We start from the raw sequence: 16,031 nt of genomic DNA, 5'->3' as shown, positions 1-16,031 counted from the left end.
TGTTCCTACCTCTGTCTGGACTCCTTGTTGCAACTTCTGTTTTCTGGATTTTGCACAATCTAATGAAGATAGGTTTTGTTTTGAACGTGATCTATGTATGAGTCCTCAATACATGCTCCACTAATTACAACATTGACTCAACAGAGGATTGTTCTTTTTTGCAATTTTTTTATACTTAAAGAGATTGCTCTACTGACAGCCTCTCCTCAGCACAGCCACAGAGTAAAGAGTGGTCCAATATGTCATCTCCATACCTGCAGAAGGTGTCTTCAGGGTGGCCAGAATTAAAGTTTTTTTGGACGTCTTTCCCGGACATTGAATGGAGGTGCTGTCTGGACGTCATCCAAACGTGCAAATAAGACCTCTGGATGACGTGATGCAATGGAAGAAAATATATAATTACGACACTTTGAATGAAACTCAAACCTCTTTGACAGGTAAGACTCCTATCCATTAACCAATGACACACTCCAAATCACATTGATTCTGATAATAATTTTGTAAGCATGTCACTTATATATTACGAGCTTAAAACAGTATTAAGACATGACCAACAGTGTGCCTTTGATAACATTGATTTATACAATACTTTTTTTTAAGTATGTCATAAATAAGTGGCATGTTTACAAAAGTATCATAAGGCTTAACATAATCTATAGCAGAGGTGTCCAACCTTGGTCCTCGAGGGCCCCTGTCCTGCATGTTATAGCTCTCTCCCAGTTGCAACACACCTGATTGCAATGAGGGGCTTGTTATTGGGCTTTTTCACAACCTTGATGATGACATCATCATTAGATTCAGGTATGCTGGAGCAGGGAGAGAACTAAAACATGCAGGACACTGGCCCTCCAGGACCAGGGTTGGGCACCCCTGATCTATAGTGTGTTGTGTGTCATGAAAGAGGTTTGATTTCAAATCCAGGTGGGGTCGCATTTAAAACAAAAATGTCATTGCGTCAAATCATTCAGACTTCTTGTTTGGATGTTCATCTGACGCCCAGACAGGACCTCCATGCAATGTCCAGGAAAGACATACAAAAAAAACTTTCATTCTGGCCTCCCTGAAGACGTCTTCTGGAGGTATGGAAATTATGTGTTAAAGACATGATTTGGACCACTATTGCTCAGTGGGGAGCCAGCCTGCAAACACAGCCTTCTTTTAATGGAACTGGTCATAAACCTATGAAAGACATGACAGAGGTCAGGCCTGCTAGCATTATGTTTATAAGTCTCAAGCCTGCAATCGCCAAGCCTTCCAGTCCAAAGCCAACGAGTGCCAAGCTAGCCAAAACTCACAGCTTGATGCCTGCACACATCTTCAGCAGAGTCCCTCCCAACACAGCCTTGCATCTCTTCTCTGTGGGGGTGCAACAGTGCCTTGCTGGTACCAGACTGCAGCGGTGCTGTCAATGCCGCCTCATGCCATGATAGTAGGGATGTCAATGTTCCAATGAAGGAGAGTGGCTAGCTCACTGGGTCCTCTGCTGGACTCTGCATTGTGACATTGGTGGGCCTGCCTCTGTCACCTTTTCTGAAAAGATCAATGAGAATCTGCCTCTTTTAGCCCCTCTGTCATTCTCTAATGGGGTCCCAAATGACCCACCTCCAAATGCTCCTAAACTTTGATGCTTGTCTTGCTTAACCCCTGGAGGAGCCTGACCTTTGTTGCTGTTAGCCACCTGTTCGGCTCTGCCCTTGTCATTATTGGCCTCTTGCTAGTGCGGAGGATATCCTTGGGTCTTGCTTTACAACCATAGAATTCACACTCATCAAACAGGGGGTGTGCCTTCAAAGTCATTGCCTTCTGCTTGGCCCTGTTAGGAGATAAACCATCAAAATAATATGCCTTCTGCTCAGCCACCGGAGAGACCCTGCTTTCAACTCTCTCACCCTCCTTCTATGGCAGATGACAGGGATGTGCCATAAAATCCGTCGGCCTTCTGTTTGGTCCCCAGAGGGAGTTTGCATTTCACGCTCCCAACCTCCTGTTCTGGAGCAAGTGGGGCTCTGCTTTTGATGCCCTCAGCCCCCAGAGGGGCTATGACTTCGATGCCCTCTGCCTTCTGCTTGGCCTCCATAGGAATTTGCCCTTAAAGCCCATGACTGCCTGCTTGGCCCCCGGAGAGGCTCTGCATTCAATGCCTTTGATGCCATCAATTTTCTGTCAGTCCCTTCAATGCTGTTGCCACTTGCATTGGCCCCAAGTGGACCTGCCATTGATGCCCTTTGTCTCCTGCTCAACATGTGTTGGGGTTCTGCTTTACGTGCCTTTGCCCTTGCCATCCTTCTTTGACCCCAAGGAGGTTCTGCCTTTGGTGCCCATGTCCTCCTTTTTTTAAACCTAATGGGATCCTGACTGAGACAACATAGGCCCCCTGCTATGCCACGATGAAGGACCTGTCTTTGACACCATGGACATTTTGCTTCGGAGGGTTTTACCTTCATGAGATTGATGTCAAACACAGGCCATAACCAGTGACTGAGTAGGACATCAAGCAGGAGCCCAGAGAATTGAATTACCCCAGAAGGGCTCTGTCTTAGATGCCCTAGGACTCCTTCAATGCCCTTGGCTCTATAGTCAGCAACTGATGTGGCTGTTTTTAGTGTCGTCATCCACCAGCTCCACTCACAGAGTGGCTCTGCCTTTGAAGATGTAGATCCCCAAACTGGATTTACAAACAGTGCCATTGACCCCTGCTTTGCTAACTGAAAAACACACATTTATTGCTGTTGGCCTCCAGCTTATCTCCTGAAGAGAATCAGCTATTCGCGTCAAAGGCAGAGTTTCATCAGTCCAAGCAGGAGCACCTTTGATACTCTCAACCTCATGTTTGACCCATGAGGAGTTCTGCGTTACACACATATGGTCTCTTGCTCAGCCAAAGGAAATGGTCTGCCTTTGACACCATAAGCCTCTTTCTCTGCTCTCAGAGGAAGTCACCATCCTTCTTAGCCACCAACGAAAATCTTAATTTTTAAGACATTGGCCTCTTGCTTTGCCGCCTTGCAGGGGTCTGACTTCAACACTGTTGGCCTTCCGCTCAGCCCCTGGGGGTGCTTGTGCCTGAGGCACCCAGCTTGACACCCAGTGGGGATCTGCTTTTAATGCCCTTGGTCTTCAGTTTGACAACCAAAGATTTTTGCCTTCAATGCCAAGCCGCCTGCTTTGCACCTGGAAGGGCTCTGTTTCCATTGCCATTGAATTCTTGCTTAGCCCTCAGGTGAACTGCCATCCATGCTGCCAGCCTTCTGCTCAACCCCCAGAGGGGTAACGACGCCGTCACTTCATGCCCATGTTTTGCCCTGGAAGGGATCTGCCTTCCACTGCATCCACCTCCTTCTCAGCCCTCAGAGGGGTTCTGCTTTCAATGTGTCCGGCCTTCCACTTAGCCCCCGGAGGAGCACTCGTATGCCCTTGACCTCCCACTTGGCCCCTATTGGGGCTATGCCATGGTTGCCCGCGCAACTCCTGCTCGGCCCCCGGAGGGGTTTTGCCTTCGACCACTTCTGCCTTCTGTCCAGCCCCCGGAGGGGTTTTGGCTTTGACACCGTTGGCGCCCAGCTTGGCCCTTGTTGGGTCTTTGTTGACTTCACGCCCTTTTTCCATTCCACTTTCCAGAAGGGTAAGCAAGGTGTCCTCAATCTGCTTCCAGGCCCTAGCCTAGCTCCCACTGATCCATCACCGGTCCATGTGTTTGCCCTGTCCCTGAATATTCCTACCAAATGGCCTAAGACCCTATGCTTTTTTTCAAGAATCTTAGATCATTGTTTAGTTATTTTTTGTTTGTCTGGACTTTTTTCCCAAAATCTTTATCCTGCTAGTTCCACCCAGCTTAATTTAGACCTTTTGAGCTACTGTTATCACCCTGTTTTTTGATGTGAATTTTGTCTTGTGCCTTTTTAAAACTTGTTGCTCACTGTTCCCCTATTGTTTCAGATGTTTATGTGTTTCATAATTATTTTTTTTTTGTTTGTTTGTTTGTTTGTTTAGTGTAATGGTCCACATTATGTTTCAGTTCATGGCACATTTCATACGCCATGTTGCTACAAAGTATTTGTTTTTGTCTGATTTCATGTTGGTATGTGTATATGTATCTTCTCTCTCCTCATATCTGGTGTTTCATTGAATTGCCCTTCATGTGTTTCACTTGTGCTGCTCGTGATTGTTCAATCCTATATCCTGTCAAGACGTACCGACTGGTGTGTAATTATAGGTCTCAGTCTGTCCATGCGTCTGCTGGTCTGTCTTTTTAGCCCTGTTTATCATCCTCATGTCCAGTTTTATCACCTATTCACAATTTTATCATTGTTCTAAGAGGTTTCCTATGTAATCTGTCATGCTACTGTCTGAACTCCCTCTTGCACCATCAGTATTGTATCCCACTACATCTAATAAGAATTGTCTTCAGTTTGAACCTAATCTGAATTTGTGTTTAGTCCATTTTAGACAAATAAAAATCAATAGAAGTGGAAAGAAATTATACAAGGAGTGCATAGTTGTTATATTATCATTGTGTGTCATTATCAGATTATTTATTTAGAAATAACTTTTTTTTTCAAAGATTCATTCATTCCAGTGCACTATTTTGTAGAGTCTCACTGCTCTTTTTTATTTTGTTAGGATAGATATAATACACAACATATCACAATGCCTAATGGACTGAAAACTAGAACCGAAAAAATATTTTAATATATCATTTTAAGGCTTTGATTCATATGTTGACATAAGATACTTTTGATACTCTCAACCTCATGTTTGACCCATGAGGAGTTCTGCCTTAGACACAGATGGTTTCTTGCTCCGCTAAAGGAAATGGTCTGCCTTCGACACTCTAAGTCTCCTTCTCTGCTCTCAGAGGAAGTCACCATCCTTCTTAGCCACCAACGAAGATGTACATTTTTAAGACATTGGCCTCTTGCTTTGCCGCCTTGCAGGGATCTGACTTCAACACTGTTGGCCTTCCGCTCAGCCCCTGGGGGTGCTTGTGCCTGAGCCACCCAGCTTGACACCCAGTGGGGATCTGCTTTTAATGCCCTTGGTCTTCAGTTTGACAACCAAAGATTTTTGCCTTCACTGCCAAGGCAGTGCTTTGCACCTGGAAGGGCTCTGTTTCCATTGCCATTGAATTCTTGCTTAGCCCTCAGGTGAACTGCCATCCATGCTGCCAGCCTTCTGCTCAACCCCCAGAGGGGTAACGACGCCGTCACTTCATGCCCATGTTTTGCCCTGGAAGGGATCTGCCTTCCACTGCATCCACCTCCTTCTCAGCCCTCAGAGGGGTTCTGCTTTCAATGTGTCCGGCCTTCCACGTAGCCCCCGGAGGAGCACTTGTACGCCCTTGACCTCCCACTTGGCCCCTATTGGGGCTATGCCATGGTTGCCAGTGCAACTCCTTCTCGGCCCCCGGAGGGGTTTTGCCTTCGACCACTTCTGCCTTCTGTCCAGCCCCCGGAGGGGTTTTAGCTTTGACACCGTTGGCGCCCAGCTTGGCCCTTGTTGGGTCTTTGTTGACTTCACGCCCTTTTTCCATTCCACCTTCCAGAAGGGTAAGCAAGGTGTCCTCAATCTGCTTCCAGGCCCTAGCCTAGCTCCCACTGATCCATCACCGCTCCATGTGCTTGCCCTGTCCCTGAATATTCCTACCAAATGGCCTAAGACCCTATGCTTTTTTTCAAGAATCTTAGATCATTGTATAGATATTTTTTGTTTGTCTGGACTTTTTTCCCAAAATCTTTTGTCTCGTGCCCATTTATAACTTGTTGCTCACTGATCCCCTATTGTTCCAGATGTTTCATAATTAGTTTGTTTGTTTAGTGTAATGGTCCACATTATGTTTCAGTTCATGGCACATTTCATGTGTCATGTTGCTACAAAGTATTTGTTTTTGTCTGATTTCATGTTGGTATGTGTATATGTATCTTCTCTCTCCTCATATCTGGTGTTTTATTGAATTGCCCTTCATGTGTTTCACCCTGTGCTGCTCGTGATTGTTCACTCCTATGTCCTGTCAAGACGTACCGACTGGTGTGTAATTATAGGTCTCAGTCTGTCCATACGTCTGCTGGTCTGTCTTTTTAGCCCTGTTTATCGTCCTCATGTCCAGTTTCATCACCTATTCACCATTTTATCATTGCTCTAAGAGGTTTCCTATGTAATCTGTCATGCTACTGTCTGAACTCCCTCTTGCACCATCAGCATTGGATCTCACTACATCTAATAAGAATTGTCTTCAGTTTGAACCTAATCTGAATTCGTGTTTTGACCATAGTCCACTACATGTGGGCTTTTTAGACAAATAAAAATCAATAGTGGGAGGAAATTATACAAGGAGTGCATAGTTGTTATATTATTATTGCGTGCTATTATCAGATCGTTTTTTTAGAAATAATGTTTTTTTTTCTTCATAGATTCATTCATTCCAGTGCACTATTTTGTAGAGTCTCACTGCTCTTTTTTATTTTTTTAGGATAGCTATAATACTCAACATATCACAAGGCCTAATGGACTGAAAACTAAAACCAAAATTGTTTTAATGGAACATTTTAAGGATTTGATTCATATGTTGATATCTCAGTGTGTTGTGTTTGCAGATTTGGTCTTTAAGACAGTGAAGGAGGATGGAAAGTGATACCTGATTGTCAGAGAGCCACAAAGCTGCCAGGTCTTTCAGCTTGGTGAAGGTAAATGGAAGATTCTTTAACCTAAGAGAGAAAGAAGAAAAGGGAAAACGAGAAGAGGAGGTTGAGAAAAAGAAAATATATTTAATTTGCCCATGCACTGTACATCCTGCTTATAGCAACATTCTCACCAATATCCACAGAAACTGCAGGCAGCTACATAAGGGCTGCAAAAGGGCCTTTCAGAAAGTGTCACTGAGTAGTGATTTGGTGTATGGCCCAAAAACTAAGAGCTCGCTACTTTTCTGGGTACACGTTCACTTTTGAATGTTATGGTCAGGCGTAGGTTTGAGTATTTAGTAGTGATAGTGGATGTGAAGGTAATTGGGGTAAAATGCACTTGAAACCCACAAAATCTTGCCCTCATTTTGTTTTAGGGTAAAGTTTATGGGTTACATTGTGGTTTGTGTTTGGCAAGTTGTAGTTAACCATTAATTTGTAAGAAAATCCATCTAAGCCAATAATGTATTATCACCCATGAACCAGATAAGTACAATATGCGTGTGTGTGCGTGTATGTGTGCGTGCGTGCGTGCGTGCGTGCGTGTGTGTGTTTGCATACCTGTTGTCACTGAGGTTAAGGACTCGTAGTTTGGTCATCTGTCCAATCTCATCAGGTAGAAACTCCAACTTGTTGGATCGCAGTGACATTACTGTCACGTTCTTACAGTTACCAATCTGAAACAGATGCACAGACACAGAAACACGAAAACAATCCATCAGATCACCGAATACTGAATGAGAGCCAGAACAGAGGAATCATTTAAACCAGCTTCTTTACTGAGGGTATTGGAAGGTGTGATATTGTTGAATTTAGAGAGCAGCTTATTCAAGATCTGACATTTACCACAAGTGAAACAATGTCACTCACTGTCAGGCATTTGGTTATCTAAACATAAATATTTCAATGTGACTTCAAAATGCATCCAATGTGACTCTTATCCATAACATCCCAATTCCCTTCTGAAATAGCAGCAGCTATAATATCATCTTGTTTAAAGTGTCCAGATTTCGTTTTGTATTTGTCCGATAGTTTGAATACGCGTTTTTGTTGGTGTGGCCACTTGCTATTCCTCTGAAGTGATTGATGAACCATGGCATGCAATGAAATATGACTCATCACTGTTCTATCAATTTTTCTGGTGTTTGAATCCTTTAAATGTATTTTTCGGATGCTTATCAGAATAAATCAATATGGGACATTATATATAGCTACACAGACTAATTAAAGCATTATTTGGACCACAATCAAGGTTTTAAGTTTACTAAAGAAAGACAAATGTTAGAAATGGCCATCACAATAATCAGCCATCACTTATTTCAAAGACAGTCAACAAATGTGTAAAACAGATCAAATGGAAACTGAACTTAAGCACTTGATTGTTGTATAGTTTATGATTCAGAACCATTAAAATGCTTAGTAAGAATAATACAAAATCTTGGGTGCAGTAGAGCAGTGAATCAAATCATGGTCTTGATACCTCACGAGGCAGCTCTGTGAGGAAGTTTTCGTCAGCAGCGAAGGTCCTCAGACTGTGCAAGTAGCCAATGGTGGGAGGCAACGACTCCAACTCATTACAACTACAGTCCAACTCCTCCAACAGAGACAGACTGAGTAAAAGGAGAAGGGGTGGGAAGCAGGACATTGAGAGAGCATGAAGGGAAAAGGAACGAAAACACTCGGACATAAAGAGACACAATCTCTGCTGCAATGATAGATTACTTTGGCGCGGGCTTTAAAGGATAAGAGAAGCAACATTCATTGTTTTTACAAATGTCAACAAATCCTGTAAAAAGACCCCAAAAAATATTGAATGAATGGATTCCTTAAAAAAAAAAAAAAATCTTGAGCTTTATTGTAATTTAAAAAAAAAATCCAGATAATTACGGTTCAAATTATTTACACCAGCATCATATTTTTCTACAGTGGTACCTACACACTGAATTTATATATATATAGCTGAACATACGTATGAGTACGTGAACGATTGACTGCAGTTTGACTTGAATTTTCAATGTAATTAAAGAAAATTTATCATGTTATAAAAAGCGTTGAATTTGAATGAACATCACAGACGTGGTGACATCGGATACTTTCAAACTTTCTATGGGATTTGTTGACAGAGATATAAATAAACACTGACACCAGCCGTATCTGTTAGCATGTCATGATGAAAAGGAAAATTTACGACAGCTTACGAGTGGAGACAGTTGAGAGCAGGAGCAGATCAGCACAATGAAGAATCAATCAATCAATTTGCCCGTTCACTGAATTCACTACTTTCAGTGGCTTTGGGGGAGTTGATGTGTGAAATTAGCCATCCTTTATCTCAACGTCTCCGCTCCACTCAGATATACAGCAACATCCATAGCAGGCCCTTGACAGGACACCGTGACCCTCCCCCAGTTCTGACTGCCATTCGTTGGCCTTGCATGACGTAAACAGCAGGCTAATGCTAATGAGACAACAGTTTTCCATGAATGTACTGTCACTGTTAACATTGCATTAGTCTGCTATTATTATGCCCAATGGAGTGGACCATCTGGGCCACCATACGGTCTGACAGGAGAGGAGAGGAGAGGAGAGGAGAGGAGAGGAGAGGAGAGGAGAGGAGAGGAGAGGAGAGGAGAGGAGAGGAGTTTCATACATTGTGCTTGACTCTTAAAGTCATTGGTGATCCTGTTTCCAAATAAAAACAGCTCTCTCTTTTCTCAGTACAATATTAAGCTATGGAATGATTCAAACATGATTTATCATAATATTTCTAACTATGGGTCATTTAACAACATAAGACTCATCTATTTAAATGGGCTTTGTGCAGTGAAGATTGCACCATGTGACAGAACTACTTGCTCATTATAAGTTCCCCTGTGGATTTTGAGTGAAATTCTAAGTCACTGACATCTGCACTGAGCAAGAGGGGCAGAATTATCTGAAGCAAACTTAAATTAAACAAAATTAAAGCAAACTACAGCTTTAATTATATAGAAAGACACATAATTGACATAAATAAAAATAATTATGAAATTAGGAGGAAGTCCTATTTATGTGTAGGTCTATAGTTTACATAGAAGTGGATGCACACATTACCACTAATTTAACATAAAAGCTTTAAAATGCTAGAAAAAAAAGGAGTTACTTTAATATGTTTGCAGAATTCAAAACAATCATATCTCTTCATTTCAGCACAATGTCATTGTTTTACTAATTCTGTTCCATTTATTCAGAATCCTGTTTGCACATGCTTAAGAGTAAATATACAGCGATAATCACTGCGAAATATCAAAGTTATTAATCAAAATTAAATGGATGCATTGTCATTTATGTAGAAACAGGAGAGTAAAAAGGATCACATCTGTTATTAGTAGAAAAAAAATGAAAACAAACCACAACATTAGAGGGGTAAGAAAGGGACCTTTGAAGGAAAATGAATCTATAATACTACTTATTAAGGCTAAAGCCTGGGACTTGTTCAGGAAGACAAAATGCTTTCAATGTGTTCAGATACAAAACTTGCAAAAAGTGATTTTGCTAAACAAAAAAATTGTACTTTCACTGAAATGTCTCTAATGTTAAAAATAAATGTAGAAAAGAGACCAATTTAATGTTATCTAGTGTTTTTTTTGCACTTGTGGGCCTTATTCAGATACATTTTCCTCAAATACATTAAAATTATTCTAACATTAGCAACATAATTGCTTAATTCAACACTTCTTGATCTAGACTGTAATGATAAAAAATAATGAGAATTGTAATGATCATATTACTGTTGCACTTACATGCAATCATTTTCCATCTTAACCCTGCAACTGCTCCGGGTTTTGTACATTTTCAAAAAAGAAAAGATTTTCAAACTTTTTGTCCAAACATGAAGAAAATGTACTTTTTTTTTTCTTTTTTAATGTTTGCATGTAATTTGTGTGAAAACAAGATTTTTGGAGGTTGTCTTCTTTGTATCTGTAACGCCGTTGAACATCTGTCTGTCTCTGAACACATCCCCGGATCCGTCAGGCTAATGTTACTCACCCGTGCTTCGGCTTCGCACTAACGCCACAGCAACGCAGCGAACACAACACACAGAACCCCCCCAATCATCAGCCAGCATAACAAACACAGTGATAAAAAAATAGGAAAACAACACAACCCTCCAAAGATAAATGATCCCCTGCTGAGATCATCTGAGCTAACAAGAGTTGCTTGTAGAGTAAGTCAATTCCAAAAAATTAATATATGTGTGTGTGTGTGTGTGTGTGTGTGTGTGTGTGTGTGTGTGTGTGTGTGTGTGTGTGTGTGTGTGTGTGTGTGTGTGTGTGTGTGTGTGTGTGTGTGTGTGTGTGTGTGTGTGTTTTCCTTACCTCCCGATGGTGTTAGGCAGTGAGTTCAGCTGGTTGTCATCTACCTTCAGAGTTGTCAGCTTCTTCAACATTCCTTTATCACATGCAAATACACATAAGGATTAAAATAATCTCTTTGTGGTGGAAATAACCATGATGGGACACCGGTAAACTTCCACTCCTGTGCCTGAAACAAATGACCACATAGATGTGGGCTTCTTGTGTTGCATCGGGTTTCAAGAGCCAACCTCAGGTACCCAACAATGTATGTGTATGTGTATATATATATATATATATATATATATATAATTTTGTATACAGATTTTGTAAGCAATAGTCAGATCTGCATGTGTACCTATAGAGTCAGGAAGGTGCTGCAACATGTTCGACGATAGCAGCAAGTCTTCTAAGGCCTCACAGCCTGAAACGTCCGTGTCCAACGTCTCAATACGATTCTTGGCCAAGTCCAAGTATCGCAACTGACGAAGCTTTCCTATTGACTGTGGCGGGGAGAGAAAGAGAGAGAGAGAGAGAGAGAGAGAGAGAGAGAAGGAGGAAAAATAATAAATGTTCAAACTATGTTGTGTTTGCTATTTTTGTTTGTTTCATTATGAAGGCTGGAAGTGTTCTTACCCCTGGTATAGATTGTAGAGAGTTGTTATCCAGCCACAACTCCCTCAGGTTATGGATTTGTTCCAACACCTCAGGCTAGCATGCAAACAGAGGAATCTACATTCTCATCTGCACAACACATTCAGTGTGAACCTACAAGTATGCAGATTAAGGTGAAACAATTATTATTCAGCACGAGTAAAACGTTTAGGTCGAGTTCCAGAAATGTTCTTGTGCTGTGTCTTCAGACAAAGTTTGGCACAGAGAAAGAAATAAGACTCTGGCAGAGTGAAGATGGCTGGCAGTCACTGCCTTCATTGCTGAGTGTCTTGGCAGGAGGCGGAATGAAGAGCCAAGCCCGTCGTGTCACCATGTTTTTAGTCTGACCTTCATGCCACATGCTGTCAGGGTCTGTGCAGTCCCTTCTTCCTCATGCCTTTCTGTCCTTGTGTGTCCCATTTTGGGTAAAATTGCGTCTCTCCTAAATGAGGATTCGCCATATGCTTGACTAAAATCTCAAAACATGAACTTTGAAGATGGAATCCTTCTGAAATGATACACAGAATGTGTGTTCCCGTCTTTGCTCTTGAGTTTATTGGCTTCTTTCTGCCATGTTTTTACAACACACTGGTGTATTTTGTTTTTTCAAATATAAATATGGTGAGTGTAAATCACACATTAATTGTTGAGGTATGAACACACAAACTTCATGTGATCCATAAAGGCCAACTGCTATTCCCATTACTGTATCTACAGTTCAATCTCCTGCATTATTTCACATTTAATCATTTTTGCCCAGGTCACTAATTCAGCATCTTTTAGTATTTTTCTCCTTATATTTTTGTGCTTGTAACAATCTTATGTGTGAACATGTGCAAGTGATATCCGATAAAGATCGAGATAAACTCAACCTTAAATGTGTTGATTAAATCAATTGTTGCTGTTTTCTATTTTGTTGCATGCTCATAAATCTGAACAGGATATTTTACTTTCATCAAGCTGAGCAGATGCTCGACACTGCTTGTGTGTCTGACTTCCTATCAGTCTGTGTGTGTGTCGTCAAGTTTAATTCATACTTTGAAAACAGACAAAATGAGCCAAGCTTGCGTCACGCAGCGGTCATCGGATTGCGGAGCAACAATTAGAAAAACACGGGAAGTATCTTTGAATATTCAGATTCTCATCTGTTTCACAGCAACATCCAGGAGAAGCCTGATCAGTCCCACATGCATTTTACAACATGGCAACGATCCCAAACACTGAGTCAGATTCATTGTTATATAATTTTCCTCAGTAACAAATTCAGTGTCAGCTGTACTAATGGCATTCAGCGCTGGTTTGAAGGTTCTCACAATGAAATCAAATTAGATCTGTTGTATCATTTTTCTAAACCTTGTACAAAATGTATTTATAAACTAACTAATAAAAGTGTCAAGCAATTATTTTTGAACCTTCCTTAGCGTGGAATTACATTTCATTCCTAAAATGCTGTGCATTTCCTAACACACCTTTAAACAGTGACTGTGTCAACTTGCAAAACAACGCCGTGTCATTCTCACCAGTTCAGAGAATTCGTTGCTACCCAGATCCAGTCTCTCCAGCTGCGTCAGTCTGTGGATGGACCTGAGATGAGAAAAAGAAAGTGTATGTACTATTCACAATTCACAAAGAAGTCATGTCGTTCTCATACTATACTTTGTTGTGTACAAGCCAAATAATATTTCCCCATATGCCAGTAGGATAGCATAAAAACAGAATGAGGCACAATAACTAAATAGAAACAAATAAGACATTCAGGAAAAAATTACAACAGTTGTAAAGCTGCTGCTCCATGTAGCCACTGTTAGCATTAACATTACCCTGATCTCTCCATTGAGGAGCATTTAAAAAAATATATTTTTTCACTTGAATGATTTTCCTGGAGGGGGAGTGTGGGGCTATAATGGTCGCAAGCATTACTTGAGCGGAGCCCTTCGCAAATCCTAAACAGACTCAATCATTCTGACAGACACAATAAAGATGTCTGATAGTAATGAATAAAAAGATGAGTCTGTAGCCAAAGTGCCAGTGATGTATTCAGCTAATAAGTCACTGAACGAATACAGACTTGTACAAATGAATAAGAGAGACTACCCTATCCTGCATGTGCAATCCCATAGGCTGCCTCTAATGTATACCAGTAATTATCAATTTTTTGACTGTCAAATGTATTTTATGAAAGGGGCCCTAATTATACAGGTAACTGCAGATAAAAAAAAAAAAAAAAGAAATAACAACAACATGCATGATGTAATACAACAGAATCAAGTTTGTACTGGACAGAAAAAGTCTTGATCAAAAGTTGCATTTTTTTTTTTAATGTTCACTGTATAAAACCTGCTCATTATTGCTGCGTTACTGCTGTTCTGCTGTTGTCTGAATGTTGTTGACTTCACACTATGAGCAACATTACATCATTTTAGCATTGCTTTGTTTGGACGCTTGCAAATTCATGGTGTAATTTCCTTACACTTTTTAAAACATTACAAGAAAATATCAAACTTTCAATTTACACTGTGTACATGTAGAAAACAATCAGTATCAGCATTTACTTTTTAATAGAAATCATTGAATGAATTGATTGTCTGGCAGAGACCTCCTCCATGTTCATATGAACAGAAGGCATAATTCAGCTACAATATGTTAAAACGGGGAACGCTTAAAAATGACTGATGCGTTCTTGTTATAAGAGGCCTCATCAGTATTCAAGAACATCTGCCCGGGATAAATATAGTTTTAATCTGGACACCTGGGAAGGCAAGATAACTGTCTGTAATATCATGAACCGTCTGCTCATGTATGAATTAAAAAAATAAAAAAAATAAAAAATCTGAACACGCACACACACACTCACTTTGGCATGGTTTTCAGGTGGTTCTCTCGAAGCTCCAGGATCCGTAGCTTGGAGAGTCTGAAAAACAGAATAACTGCATGCAGTAGTGTTTCATCACAGGCGACTTCATGAGTGAGTTATCAACAGGATGTGTCATGGCTGGATTACAGGACTACGCTCTTCCATGTCCACTTTCCTCACACATTACAAAAGTATGTATAATGGAACCGTTGGTGTTTGTCTGTCTGTGATGGACTGACAGCCTCTGCATCCAGACAATAAAGACATGGATGTGTCAAGAACTGTCCAGTGTCAGTTGTCTTCACACAAAACACCAGAAATAAGAAACAGACTGAGGCCACTTTTACACGTACCCAGGTTTTTACAAAAACAAATATTTCCTTCTACACGTTAGCAAAAAAAATTTCTTCATCGACACCGACCCACATATAAGCCCCGTCTCCACCGCACAGAAAGTACCAGCCTAGACGGGTTTAAACCGCTCCGGCTCGTGTCTCACGACAGGAATGCAGTCTAAACCGCTCCAAAGGCGACCGCTATTCCGCTACCCATCCTTTGGGGTGCCGGGGACCATGGAACGGGTCTGAGGTTGAGCTGCTGTCTGCTGATTGGTCAGTGATTTACGACACGCCCTCAATATTTTAATGTGCTGGCTGGATGAAGCCTCTGCTGTCAGTGTGGTCAGCTGTGCTCTGGTTGTTTTTATTTTCATTTTCTTTTCTTTGCTGCTCAACTTTAGTGTTTGTTGTGAAAGAACGACTTGAGGCAGGGGGAGACCGGGGGGAGGGACTTTGCATCGCGTTGGAGCTTTCTGTTTGCAGCATAGCGCTGGCCGTGGCGCTGATGCGCGTCCGTGACACCGGAGTCTGGAGCTTTCGTCTCCGGCGCTGACCGCGCTCTGGCAGCTCCGCTTCCCAGAGGCGGTCAGTGTTCTGTTCAACCGCGGTCAGTGGCGCTTTATCGCGGGGACGGACCGCGGAAGCGATGAAAAGGAGCTCGGAGCTCGGAGCTCGGCGCCTCCGTGTTCCGGCGCTGTGCTGCCGGACCGCGATCAGCGCCGGAGTGGAAAACCTCCTGCGTTTGAGCAGAAAGCTCAGACTCCCGTGTCTGTGCCTCAGCCAACCGGGGGGAACGCTCCGGCCACTTGCCCCACACCCGAGCGCTCGAGTGCGGGGCAAGTCGCTGGCAAGTGGCCGAGCGACTCACTCTCTCAAAACAAACACGGAAGTTGCGGCTGCAGCTCTCCATTGCAAAAAATGACTGCTGCAAAAAGTAACTTTCTTTTTTTCCGCTGCAAAAAATAACAGTGCAAAGTGGAGAATTTAAACAACAACAGAGGATTCATAAGATCTACATCTGACGACGTTCTTTTCTGTTATAATATCACATTTCTGCGGAGCTCATAAGCCCCGCCCACTTTTCATGCTCCTCTCTGCAGTGGAGACACGACCCAAAATTTCGGTCGGGGTTAGTGCTTCCGAACTGCTCCGTACCGCTCCGCTCCGCCCCGGCACT

General features: G+C 42.0%; 1 protein-coding gene across 1 annotated transcript in view; it reads right to left on the bottom strand.

The window, feature by feature from the left end:
* Positions 1-16,031, bottom strand: part of lrrc7 (leucine rich repeat containing 7) — a gene marked incomplete at both ends in the record, with an annotated part of 55,735 nt that overhangs the window by 29,919 nt on the left and 9,785 nt on the right. The window contains 9 exons of the mRNA XM_080506777.1: positions 6,632-6,701; positions 7,239-7,354; positions 8,158-8,287; positions 10,704-10,721; positions 11,033-11,105; positions 11,367-11,511; positions 11,645-11,719; positions 13,183-13,246; positions 14,517-14,589. Of these exons, the coding sequence (XP_080362903.1) occupies positions 6,632-6,701; positions 7,239-7,354; positions 8,158-8,287; positions 10,704-10,721; positions 11,033-11,105; positions 11,367-11,511; positions 11,645-11,719; positions 13,183-13,246; positions 14,517-14,589 (764 nt within the window). The remainder of the gene's footprint in view (positions 1-6,631; positions 6,702-7,238; positions 7,355-8,157; positions 8,288-10,703; positions 10,722-11,032; positions 11,106-11,366; positions 11,512-11,644; positions 11,720-13,182; positions 13,247-14,516; positions 14,590-16,031) is intronic.

This window comes from Blennius ocellaris (assembly GCF_963422515.1).
Source record: "Blennius ocellaris genome assembly, chromosome: 12".
NCBI classification, from domain to species: domain Eukaryota; kingdom Metazoa; phylum Chordata; class Actinopteri; order Blenniiformes; family Blenniidae; genus Blennius; species Blennius ocellaris.
Note: the sequence above shows the minus strand (reverse complement) of the source record. Positions and strands in the feature narration are given on the sequence as shown.